General features: G+C 46.9%; 1 protein-coding gene across 1 annotated transcript in view; it reads left to right on the top strand.

Annotated features, from left to right (window-relative positions):
* Positions 1 to 954: 954 nt before the first annotated feature.
* CCDC3 (coiled-coil domain containing 3) overlaps positions 955 to 11,537 on the top strand; it is an 89,006-nt gene continuing 78,423 nt past the window's right edge. The window contains exons 1-2 of the mRNA XM_069547367.1: positions 955 to 1,784; positions 5,627 to 5,801. Coding sequence (XP_069403468.1) covers positions 1,411 to 1,784; positions 5,627 to 5,801 — 549 coding nt within the window. The 5' untranslated portion in view covers positions 955 to 1,410. The remainder of the gene's footprint in view (positions 1,785 to 5,626; positions 5,802 to 11,537) is intronic.

Below are 11,537 nucleotides of genomic sequence, written 5' to 3'. Positions count from 1 at the left end.
CCTCACGCCAGCTGGATTTCTGCCCTGTCACAAGAAGCATGCATGAATTTAATTGTCCTGACTGAAGACGGGGATCCCAGGAAGATCTGGTTGTCATGGGATGTGAGGCCTTGGGATTTTCTCTCTTCCCCCCTCCCCACTTTTCTCCTTACGTTTCCTTTCCGAATTCCCTAAGAACTCCTCCTTTCAGTCAGAGAAGACTTTGGCTGAGTTCTAAGACTTAAACTTGCAGAAAGCCTGGTTAATAAGATGCTTGCAGAACAAAGAGCCTTCCATTTTACAGCAGTTTTGCTTATCAACTTATTGTAAATATAATATGTATGACATATGTACGATGATATGTATATTATATCCATGCTATTTCATATATATGATGTTTTGACTATATAAAATATTTATACTTACAAATAATCTTTCTTTTTCTTACTACGTGAAGAATAATTAAGACAATTGAGAGATAAAAGGAACTGCCTCGTTTAGAAATAAAGATTTAACTGTGGAGTTTAGGTCTCTTCAGAGTCACTCATTGACTCGTGAAAAGCTCTTTGGAGCCTCTGAACCTATTTCTCAGGTGTAGGGAGTTCAGAATCTGAAAGTAGGAATGAGGTCAATCATGAGACCATGTAGCTGTAGGAAAATCCAAGCAATGCGGCTTTGGCTTTTCAGATGTTGAAGGCTTTGCTAAGAGCATCATTAAAACATAAGAGATGGAAAGGGAGAGAGAGATTCAGGAAAGTTTTTTAGATCACACAGAATTTCCAAGGTAAACTCTGCGACGGTAAAGTTAGATTTCTGTGCCATTTGAGTGGAAATGAACTACTCAGAAAATACAAAAACGTACGCTGAGTACTCATGGCAATTGACGGCAATCATTCTAAGAAGGCCATGTCTGGAGCGCGCTTTGTGCCTGAAAGCTTCCACCTGGCAGGTGTGCAGGGCGCCGGAAGAGGACTGGGCCGCCTCTCCCCACACTGACTTTTCGGCCGCGGACCTCCGAGCTGGCGCAAACACCGAGCTCGGGGGCTCCCGGTCCAGCGCCGACTGCGCTGTCTCCCCAGCACCGCGCGCCCCTGGACGGCTTCCCGCCTCCGCCCCTCCCGCTGCCGCCCACGCCCCAGCCACGGGGGGAAGGAGGCGGCGGCGGCCGGCCCTCCCCGTGCCCTTTTAAAAGCCTCCCAAGTGGGCCCGGCAGGGGGATCCCGGCGGAGGAGGGAGCAGCACGCTGAGTTCCGCAGCGGTGCGCGGAGCCGAGCGCCCCGGGCTGCCCCTCCCGCCGGTGGGGCCCGGCACTTCGGGCTCCCCGACGCTCTCGCTGCCGCCGCGGGCCTCCCCCCGGCCATGCGCCCCGGGTAGCGCGCCTGGGGCGCGGCGCCCACCCGGCGGCTCCCGCCGCCCGCCCCAGCCGCCGGCATGCTGCGCCCGCTGCTGTTCGCCGCGCTCTGCCTGGCCGGCGGGCTGGGGGCCGCCCGCAGCTGCCAGCTGCCCTCCGAGTGGAGACCCCTGAGCGAGGGCTGCCGAGCCGAGCTGGCCGAGATCATCGTGTACGCCAAGGTGCTGGCGCTGCACGAGGAGGTGCACGGCCTGTACAACTACCTGCCCTGGCAGTATGAGGCCAGCGACGCGGGGCTCTTCTACTCCGCTGAGATCGAGATGCTGTGCGACCAGGCGTGGGGCAGCATGCTCGAGGTGCCCGCGGGCTCCAGGCTCAACCTCACCGGCCTGGGCTACTTCTCCTGCCACTCCCACACCGTGGTCCAGGATTACTCCTATTTCTTCTTCCTCAGGTGAGCCTGCCACCTCCCGCCCATACCATCCCTTCGGCCACTTGGCATGGCCAGCAGAGGTACCTTTATCCCCAGCAGGCTCAGGAACTCCTCCAGAATCCGGTCAGGGCGATGTTAAGTGCTGCCCTGGTCTCCTTCCCGTTTTCTGCTCTTTGGTGCTCCTCATGTTGGGTCTACAGAGATCCTGGGTGCCTCTGCCTAAGACTGTTGGAAAAACAGGGGTGGCTCCCGTGCTTGACCAGGGAAGAGTGTTTCAGGCCAAAGCTCAAGGTGGTTTCCAGCAACAAACAGCCTGTTCCCAGTAGCAGAGGTTTATGCGGGGGTTGATGGGGGAGGAAGGCCCTGGTCACAGCCCTCTGAGGAGCATGAAGGGCAATGGAACAGGAGCCCTGTCTGGTTGAGTTCCATGCAGGTTCGTCTGTGGTGCAGATGAGATGCCTGTGGGTAAGAGTTCAGGCCATGGCATCTCCTGGAGTTTGAAATAAGAAAGTGGAACCCTAATTGACGTGGAATCCTTAGAGGAGGAAAGCTATATTTTAAAGTGGATGCAGTGGGCGTCGTTTGGGATGGACAGTGGTCAAAGCCAATCCAAAGACGATTGGAATCAGACTGTTGTTGGAATTCTGGCTGCGTTCTTCCTGTCACTTTGAGCAAGTTACTGACCTTGTCAAGAGCCTCACCTTCATAACGTGCCAGACGAGGCTGGATGAGATTCGAGCCTAGTAGCTGCTGCAGAACACCTGGTGCAGGTCAGATGAGGAGCGTGTGGGTGCTCAGCTCTGCACACCTGCCTGACCGCCAAGATGGGGCCGCGTGGAATGCAGCCCAGCTGTCCTCGTGTTCCACTCGGATTAGCTCACATCAGCTGCCAGCAGACCTCAGGGCCAGGCTCTTCCAGATAGCCCAAGTTGATAGAGAAAGGGCCTGGGGGCGGGGCCGTTAAGGGATTGGGAAGGTGCTCACAGAGCTTTGAAGAACAGAGAGGTGAATTAGACCAGGCCCTGTCTGTTGGGAGACTCCTGGAATCTTGTGAAGTTCCATGAAAGTTTGTCGGGTGCTCATGACGAAATGCATGTAGATAAAGGTTCAGGTTATGCGTTCAACTGAAGTTTGCCATACAAAACAGCAGGTGGAACCCTAATGCATTGGTTCTCTCCTGTTGGAGGAGGAGGCTGAAGCAGGAACTGGGAGGAACCTCAAAATGGAATCTAATAGATAGTGATTGACAATAAGTTCCATCTTCCCAGTATGTGGCATAGCATTAAGGATATTTGGAATGGCTATGACCTTGGTCAGGAGACTAACTTTTAGCTCTTGAGATTTCACATCACTGAGAAAGAAGACAGAAGGTTCCACAGAGGGGCGTCCGTAAGCTCGCAGTAACACATGTTTTCCATATTAAAGCCAGAATATCTAAGTTTAGAATACATGGCGTGCTTTGTGTTCCCTTGGGTGGTTTAGCCAGATTAAGTTGAATTTAAAAAAAAAATACCGGAGAAGTACAGTTTCTAAATAAAGCTGGCAAGGAGTGAGATAGTACCTTCTTAGATTTTTACATGTCTTTATTTAGGGAAACCAGCTCTAAAACTATTCAACAATGAAACTTTATTTTCCAAAGTAAAAAGAGCCAGGGTACTTAAGAAGACATTATTTTCTTTTCCGATTTTATAATGAAACACAGTTTTGTCCACTGGCTCTCTGGTGGTGAGCCAGCTCTTTCCTCTTTCTCTGGCATATTTATAAAATGTTAGGGCAGAGATAGAGTCAAAAGGTAGTCTGACAAGATTTCTATTTCACAGGGCTGTGTTGCTTTGATGTGTGTTAACAACCACATGCACATCATTCCTGTTATTCTGGGCCCCTCGGGGAGGAGAACAGATTCGGTCGGTGTCACAGGAGAAAGTGGCAGCGGACACTCCCTGCTGCACCCCCAAATGCCTACTTTGGGCTGGAGTGCAGCTTCCATCTCTCCTTTTCGTTCTCTTGACTTCTCTATCTTGCCAACAGGTACTTTATGCAGGGTTCTGTAAAAATGTTAAGTTTTATACTGTGCTTACTCTGTGCCAAATACTTACTTTTAAAAAAGTGCACTCCTTACACCACCATTAAAAAAATAAGGATGCTGTTGTCATCCTCGTTTAATAGATTGTGCATTTAAGCTTAGAGAATTTAAGAAATTCATTGTGTGTCAAACAGGAGATAAGTAGCAGTGGTAGGACTTGAATCTTGGGTCATTGCAATTGGCTTTCCTTTGCCCAGGAAACAAGGAGCACTCCACTAGGAGAAGGAAGGCGGCTTGGGAGATACACAAATGTTCAGATTCACACGCAGCCATCCCCCAACTCACATGTTTTGAAAAACTTAAGGATAGACACGTGCAGTGTGAGGTAGAGAACAGAGAGAGAGAGCCTCCTCCAATGCGAGCCATGTAGATGTGTAATTGGAAGCTGCATGTAAATCAGTGAAGTTAGGATATACCCTCACACTGAACAAAAATATCTCACAATGGTTTAAAGACTTAAACGTAAGACATGACGCCATAAAACTCCTAGAAGAGAGAATGGCCAAAATGTTCTTTGACATAAATTGGACCTATGTTTTCTTAGGTCAGTCTCCCAAGGTAATAGAAATAAAACCAAATATGAACAAAGGGGACCTGATCAAACTTACAAGCTTCTGCACAGCATAGAAAACCATAAAAAAAAAAAGACAACCTAAAGAATGGGAGAAAATATTTGCAAACGATGCAATAGACCAGGGCTTAATTTCAAATATACAGACCATACAACTCAACAACAAAAAAAACCCAATCACAAAGTGGGCAGAAAACCTTAATAGACATTTCTCCAAAGAAGACATGCAGATGGCCAGTAGACACATGAAAACATACTCAGTGTCGCTAATTCTTAGAGAAATGCAAATCAAAGCTACAGCCAGGTACCATCTCCTATTATGGCAGAATGGCTAACATCAAAAACAGAACAAATAGCAAATGTTGGAGAGAGTGTGGAAAAAAAGGGAGCCCTCCTACACTGTTGGTGGGAATGTAAGTTGGGGTAACCACTATGGAAAACAGTATGGGGGATCCTCAGAAAATTCATGGGCCCACCATATGACCCAGCAGTCCCCCTCCTGAGCATATCCCCAGACAAAACTGTAATTCAGGAACATACATGCACCCCCATGTTCATAGCAGCACTATTCCCAACAGCCAAGATATGGAAACAGCCTAAATGTCCCTTGATAGTTGAATGATTAAAGAAAATGTGGTATATATATATGAATATTACTCAGCCATAACAAGAAAGAAATAATGCCATATGCAGCAACATGGATGGAACTAGAGATAATTATACTAAGTGGAGTGAGTCACAAAGAAAAGAATAAATACCATATTATATCACTAATATGTGGAATCTAAAATATGGCACAAATGAACCTATTTACAAAACAGAAACAGACTCATGGATACAGAGAATAAACGTGTGGTTGCCAAGGGGGATGGAGGGAGGGAGAAGGATGGACTGGGTGTTTGGGGTTAGCAGATGCAAACTGTTACATTTGGAATAAACAACAAGGTCCTACCTTAGCACAGGGAAGCATATCCAATCTCCTGGGATAGACCATAATGGAAAAGATGTTTAAAAACATATGTATATGTATAACTGAGTCACTTTACAGCAGAAATTAGCACAGCATTGTAATTAAACTCTACTTAAAAACAAAAAAAGACGTTGTATAACTGGCAACACTGTCACACAGTCTTCTGTTGACTCTCGATTCAAAATGGTGCACCCCATGGGTATCCAGTCTACAGCTCTTGCCTCCTTTTTTTCCATTAGGATGGATGAGAACTATAACCTCTTGCCTCATGGAGTCAATTTCCAAGATGCCATCTTTCCAGACACTCAAGAGAACAGAAGGATGTTTTCTAGCCTTTTCCAGTTTTCAAACTGTTCACAAGGGCAGCAGCTGGCGACTTTCTCCAGTGACTGGGAGGTCCAAGAAGACACTAGGGTAAGAATTGGCTGTACCCTGTGCTATAGCAAAATAATAAGATAGCTATGACTCATATGAATATTGTGAGCAAGGGGGTCAAGAGTCCTCTTCCAAAGTCCAGATCAAGAAGTATTTTTCACCCTCTTCACAGCCCTCCCAGAAGTTAACAAGCACTGCTCATAAACTCTGGAGTCCTCAGGCTGTACTGTGTGGCATGAGGTTCCTAACAAAGTGAGGGGACAAGATGGGCTGAAGGTTGGCAGGCTGTGCCTCAGTTTCCTCTTCTATAAATTGGAGGCAATAGTAACATCTGTATCTTAGGGCGGATGCGGCATGATTTAACTATGTAGGGAATGTCAGTAGGTAAAGCCTTTAGTGAGGTGTTTGAGAGTAAGCACTCAATACACGGAGCTGTTATGACTACTTCTGCTGTTGATTTCAAATACTTATGTATGTTCTTACTTGGCCCTGCTGGGCCTTAGTTGTGGCATGTGGGATCTTCAGTCTTCCTTGCAGCAGGCAGGATCTTCAGCTGCAGCATGCAAACCCTTGGTGGCAGGATCTAGTTCCCATGGAACAGAAGGATCTGGATCACTCTGGGCATGAAGATAGAAAAGGCATCTTTCAGTCTGAGGCAGATGCCTGAGTTGTGGGGATATTTCGAGGACTGTCGCTTTCTCCAAGCAGTGGCATTGTTGCAACTGAGCCAGGGGAGCAGGGAGGCCGTGGCCCATCGCTCCCAGCCTCCCACCAAGATGTTTATAGGGCCTCGTGACAGACCGCAGGAGATAGTTCTGATGTGGGACAGTGAACCAATGTGCACGTATTAGGTGGTTTCCTTCTTTCCCCCATCTGTGGTGCCCTTGGTGGGGGCGCTGTCTTTCTCTTGTCTGGTGGGTTGGCCTAGGGGAGTGGTCTTGTTCTGTCAAACCTCCTGCCCAGGGCTCCATGGCACCTGGAGGCTTTCTTCACGTTCTTTGCGCAGAAACTGTTCTCATCGCGGGCGAGTGCATCCAACTGCAGGAAAGTGTTAATTCTTCTTTTCCATGCTTTATCCAGGGTTCCTTCCTTAGGCCTGCCCTACTGACAGTTCTCAACACCCTGACCCCTCTTCAAGATGTGCCAAAATTTTCTGAGTGCTTGTCATATATTTCACTCCCCACATGGATCTAAGCACCTTTCTTTCCCTCCCCCTTTTCTTTCTTTCTTTCCCTGCCCCACTCTTTTTTTTTTTTTTTTTGCTACCCGACTCTTAATCTGTGCCAGCACCCACTCCACATTGAACTGGATCCACCAAGTATAAGCCTGAGTATCCTCAGCCTGGATCAGACCGTAGCATGTTCAAATTAAGTCTTTCTAGTCTTGGTTCTGTGGTTCTCCGTTTTGTGGGATTTTTGCTTCATGTACTAAATCCTTGGTAATAGTACATTGATGTCAAGGGATCAGATGTTGATCCAAAAATACCTCACAGCTGAGCCCCAAACTCTTTAGATATATAACTGATTAGCCCTGTGGTCACACAATGAAGCTATTAACATTTCACTGCAATTAGATTTTCCATCATTTGAAAAAAATAGAACAATGGGACTGTGGAGAATTGTTTTAATGTGAAGGCAGTCCTATTTTGGGTAGTCAGATGTTGATCTTGGGGAGAATTCCTTTTCCCTTTCATCATCCTGGTCTCTTAGATAACAGAGGGTGGGTATGTGTGTTTGCTCCGAGTCAGAAGCTTTTGGGGAAAGAGAATTAATTGTTCCAGGTTGCTGAGCCGCTGCGGAGCCAAATTGAGGTGTTGATGGACTTTGTATGTATCACATCTTGGCTCCTTCTTCTGCCCACTTTGAAAGGTACCACATCAGCTCGTTCAAATTAGCTAGTTCATTTGAGCATTTAGGTTTAAAATAAGCTAAGGTGCTAGCATTTATATTTTATGCTATTCCTTGAGAAATTTTTACTTTCTCTGCAGTGATTAAAATCGTTGTGAATTGAAGGTGTCAGAATTAGATGAATAGTTATGGACAGTTACTTGCTCCTTTCTTGGAAAAAAAAAAAAAACCTAACTAAAACTAAAAATTATCTGCCTTAAAAAAACCAAAACCCTTATGTTCAATTGCGCTGTGTCTTTGTTGCCGTGAGGGCTTTCTCTAGTTAGGGCAAGCAAGGGCTCCTCTTTGCTGCCGTGCACAGGCTTCTTCCTGCAGTAGCTTCCCTCGTGGCAGAGCACAGGCTCTGAACACATGGGCTTCAGTAGTTGTGGGCTGTGGGCTCACTAGTTTTGGCACACGGGCCTAGGTGATCTGCAGCTTGTGGAATCTTCCTGGACCAGGGATCGAACCAATGTCCCTGCTTTGGCAGATGAATTCCTATCCACTGTGCCACCAGGGAAGTCCTCTGCTTTTTCTGTGTGAAGGTGAGTATCCTGCTTTCTCTCCTATGCAAGGTAAATAAATCATGTTATGACACAAACAGTCTGTTTTTCCTAAGGTGATGGGTCTTCCATCTTAGACGGGGTCAGAGGAGCTTGTTTGGGTCACCTTTTGATTCCAGTTAGACTCTTGCTGATGGGAACATGTGAACCCTTCATTTGTTCTGAGACCATTATGAATGGCCCTGGACGGTGCACATTACAGTTTCCTGGTATCCCACACCGCGTCTCAGATGACGATGCGTTCCGGGGGCACACTGATGAATTCTCATCATTTCCACTGTTGCTGCTGCTCTTCTCTAAGTCCCCAGTCAGCTCGAACAGTGTGTTTAGATCATGGTCGTGAAGGGTGCATCTCCTCCTCATTCTCTTGCAGCGTCACATGAATCTGGGACTCTAGGATCAGTCCGGAGGTTAAGAAATGGAACCAGAGGAAAATCGGATGTAGGGAAACTTTTTGTGATACATATCCAGGACAACCTGCAACTCCATCCTCAGCAGCCAAATCCTCCCATTCTCTAGTTCCATCTTTAGACATTCCCTCCTCCCCCCCAACCTTTGCTTCAGTCAGTGGAAACAAGCTTGCTTTCAAAAGTTGCCAGGGAATCAGCAGCACTTCTAAGTGTTCAGCATCTCTCTGGTTCAGTATCATGGTGTTAATGGGGCCTCCGGGGATGTCTTTGGCAAGTTAGAGCATCCATCCCATTTTCTGGCAGGGTTCTCTCCACGCCAGCCAAGAACATTTTCCTTTCCTTTTTTCTTCCCTGCTGGGTGAGTGTAACAATCAAAACAAAAGTTGGCTGTTTTCCTCTCTCAGCAAGTCTTGTCCCCCGGGACTGCAACCCAGACTGACCCACACATAGATCAATCTGACCTAGAGCGTCATGGGACTGACATAAAATCTGTAGAAGACCTCCTGTTATCTTTCTTTTTTCCCTTTTTAGAGTTGGGAAGGATGGTGAGGGAGGTACCATCCTCATCAGGCAATCAGGATTGGCTGTGCCATTTTCAGAGGCGTGACCTCAGGCAGAACCCTTAATTTCCCACAACTTCAGTTTTCTCCTTCCCTGATAGCTCAGTTGGTAAAAAAAAATCTACCTGCAATGCAGGAGACCCCAGTTTGATTCCTGGGTCAGGAAGATCTGCTGGAGAAGGGATAGGCTACCCACTCCAGTATTCTTGGGCTTCCCTTGTGGCTCAACTAGTAAAGAATCCCCCTGCAGTGCAGGAGACCTGGGTTCGATCCTTGGGTTGGCAAATCCTCTGGAGACGGGAAAGGCTATCCTCTCCAGTATCCTGGCCTGGAGAATTCCATGAACTGTATAGTCCATGGGGTCGCAAAGAGTCGGACACCGCTCAGCGACTTTCACTTTCGAAACATGTGAACGGTCTCAGGTTGTCCTAAGGACCCAATTAGATCGTAGGTTTGAAAGCACTTTGTCAGTTGTAAAGAGTGATGGAGGGGTTTATGACTATAAATGGATAGTTAGAAAGTGTGGCTTTAAAACTTAAAGATGATGCAGCTTTTAAAAAGCTTCCGGTGCCTCCCCAGGGCGGTGGCAGTGGGAGCAATGGTGCCAGGGTAGGTGGTGGAGAGGGGAACAGATGATGGGGACGCTCTCATGTGTGTTATAATTCATTCAACAGACTTTACTGGGTTCTGGTCACAGAGCACTTAAAAATTCACGTACTGAGTTATGAACCACACTCATGCGGATTCCCAAATCTGAAAGTATAAAATGGTAGTCAGAGTTTTTTCCTCCCACCTCTGACACCCATCTACCCAGTTCCCACCTGCCCTCCAAATGAAGAACCACTGTAAATAGTTTCTTATAAGCTTCCAATGAGCATTCTCCCCCAACAAACAATTCAGTCAAGATTCACTGTCTTCCTTAAGGGCATGGCAACCCACGCCTATATTCCTGCCTGGAGAATCCCATGGACAGAGGAGCCTGGCGGGCTTCAGTCCATGGGGTCACAAAGAGTCAGACACGACTGTGTGACTAACACACACTTTTGGTACCAGTGGCACTGCAGTGTGCACACGTGGTTGTGCCCTGCTTTGTTCACAAGTGGGTACGTGTAAGTAGACATGTAAGTTGCTATACCTAGACGTGTAAGTTGGTGTAAACAGCTGTGTTGTATTCCATTGTATTAATGCCTTGCTGTGTGTTTAATCAAGTCCCCTGTGGACAGGTAGTTACACTGTTTCCAGTCCATGGATATTACATGGAGTGTGGACATGTATGACATTATATCAGTACACACCTCATTTTGTGGAATCGTTGAGTCCAGTCTTTAGCAAGTGACTGTTAAGTGACTGCCACGAGGCAGCTGCTGTGTTAGATTCCAGAGTTTCAATGTTGAGAAAAATACAAAGTCCCTGATCTCACGAAGGTTATAATCCTAGCGCTGGTGGTGAATACAATCAAAAGACCACATTAATGACTTTAGAATTTAAAATGGAAATAAATGCTTCAAGGGAAAGAAAGGAAATAATCAGGAGGTCTGACTGAGACTTAGGGGTAAAGAAAGCTTTTTCTGCTGAATTATACTGGAGCTGAAATCTGATGGAAGAGGAGATACCCTAGTTAATGTTGGAGTATTGGGATAATGAGAGAAATCCAGAGAGGTGAAGAATTTGTGCAAAGGCCGTGTAGTAGCAGGATCTGTGGTGCCTCTGAGATAATCAAAGAAATCCCCAGTAGCTGGAGGAAAGGGAGTGAGTGAGAAGGTTGTGGCAAGAGCTCCAAGTGGGGCCAGACCATGTGGGGATTGATAGTTTCTGGTGAGGATTGGGCTTTGTTCTAACAGTAATGGGACACCTCTGATGTTCTAAAAGCAACAGGTGATGGGAGCAAATCCATATTAAAAAAAAACCAAAGTGGCAGAAGTGGGAAATATATTGGAGGGGATCCAGATGATATGGTAAGAAGAGGCAGTGGTTGAAAGCAGCCAGCTTAGATGCTGGGCTCGGGTGAAGGTAGAGGGGATGGAGCGATGTAGGCAAACTTGAGAGAGATAAAATCAGTAGATGTCATGGCGGTTTGGGTTTGGCTGGTAAACTATGTGGGAGGGACAGAGATGACGCCTGTGTTCCTGGCTGACTGCATACCAGGAACTAACACATGCCAGGATAAATGGAATAGGACAGGTTTGGAGGGGAATTCCTGAGTCCAGTGTTGGACATGTTGAGTTAAGGTGCTCTTGAGCTGTCCACGTGAGAGCCTGAGTAGGTGGTTGGAGCTGTGTTTGAAGGTTTGAGGAGAGCTCTGAGTGGAGGATGTGCCTTTGGGACTAAGTGATAACCAGGTGTCAGCTGAAACTGG

The sequence above is a fragment of the Ovis canadensis genome, chromosome 13 (genome assembly GCF_042477335.2).
Source record: "Ovis canadensis isolate MfBH-ARS-UI-01 breed Bighorn chromosome 13, ARS-UI_OviCan_v2, whole genome shotgun sequence".
NCBI lineage: Eukaryota > Metazoa > Chordata > Mammalia > Artiodactyla > Bovidae > Ovis > Ovis canadensis.
The sequence above is the reverse complement of the archived record's forward strand: the minus strand, read 5'-3'. Positions and strand labels throughout refer to the sequence as shown.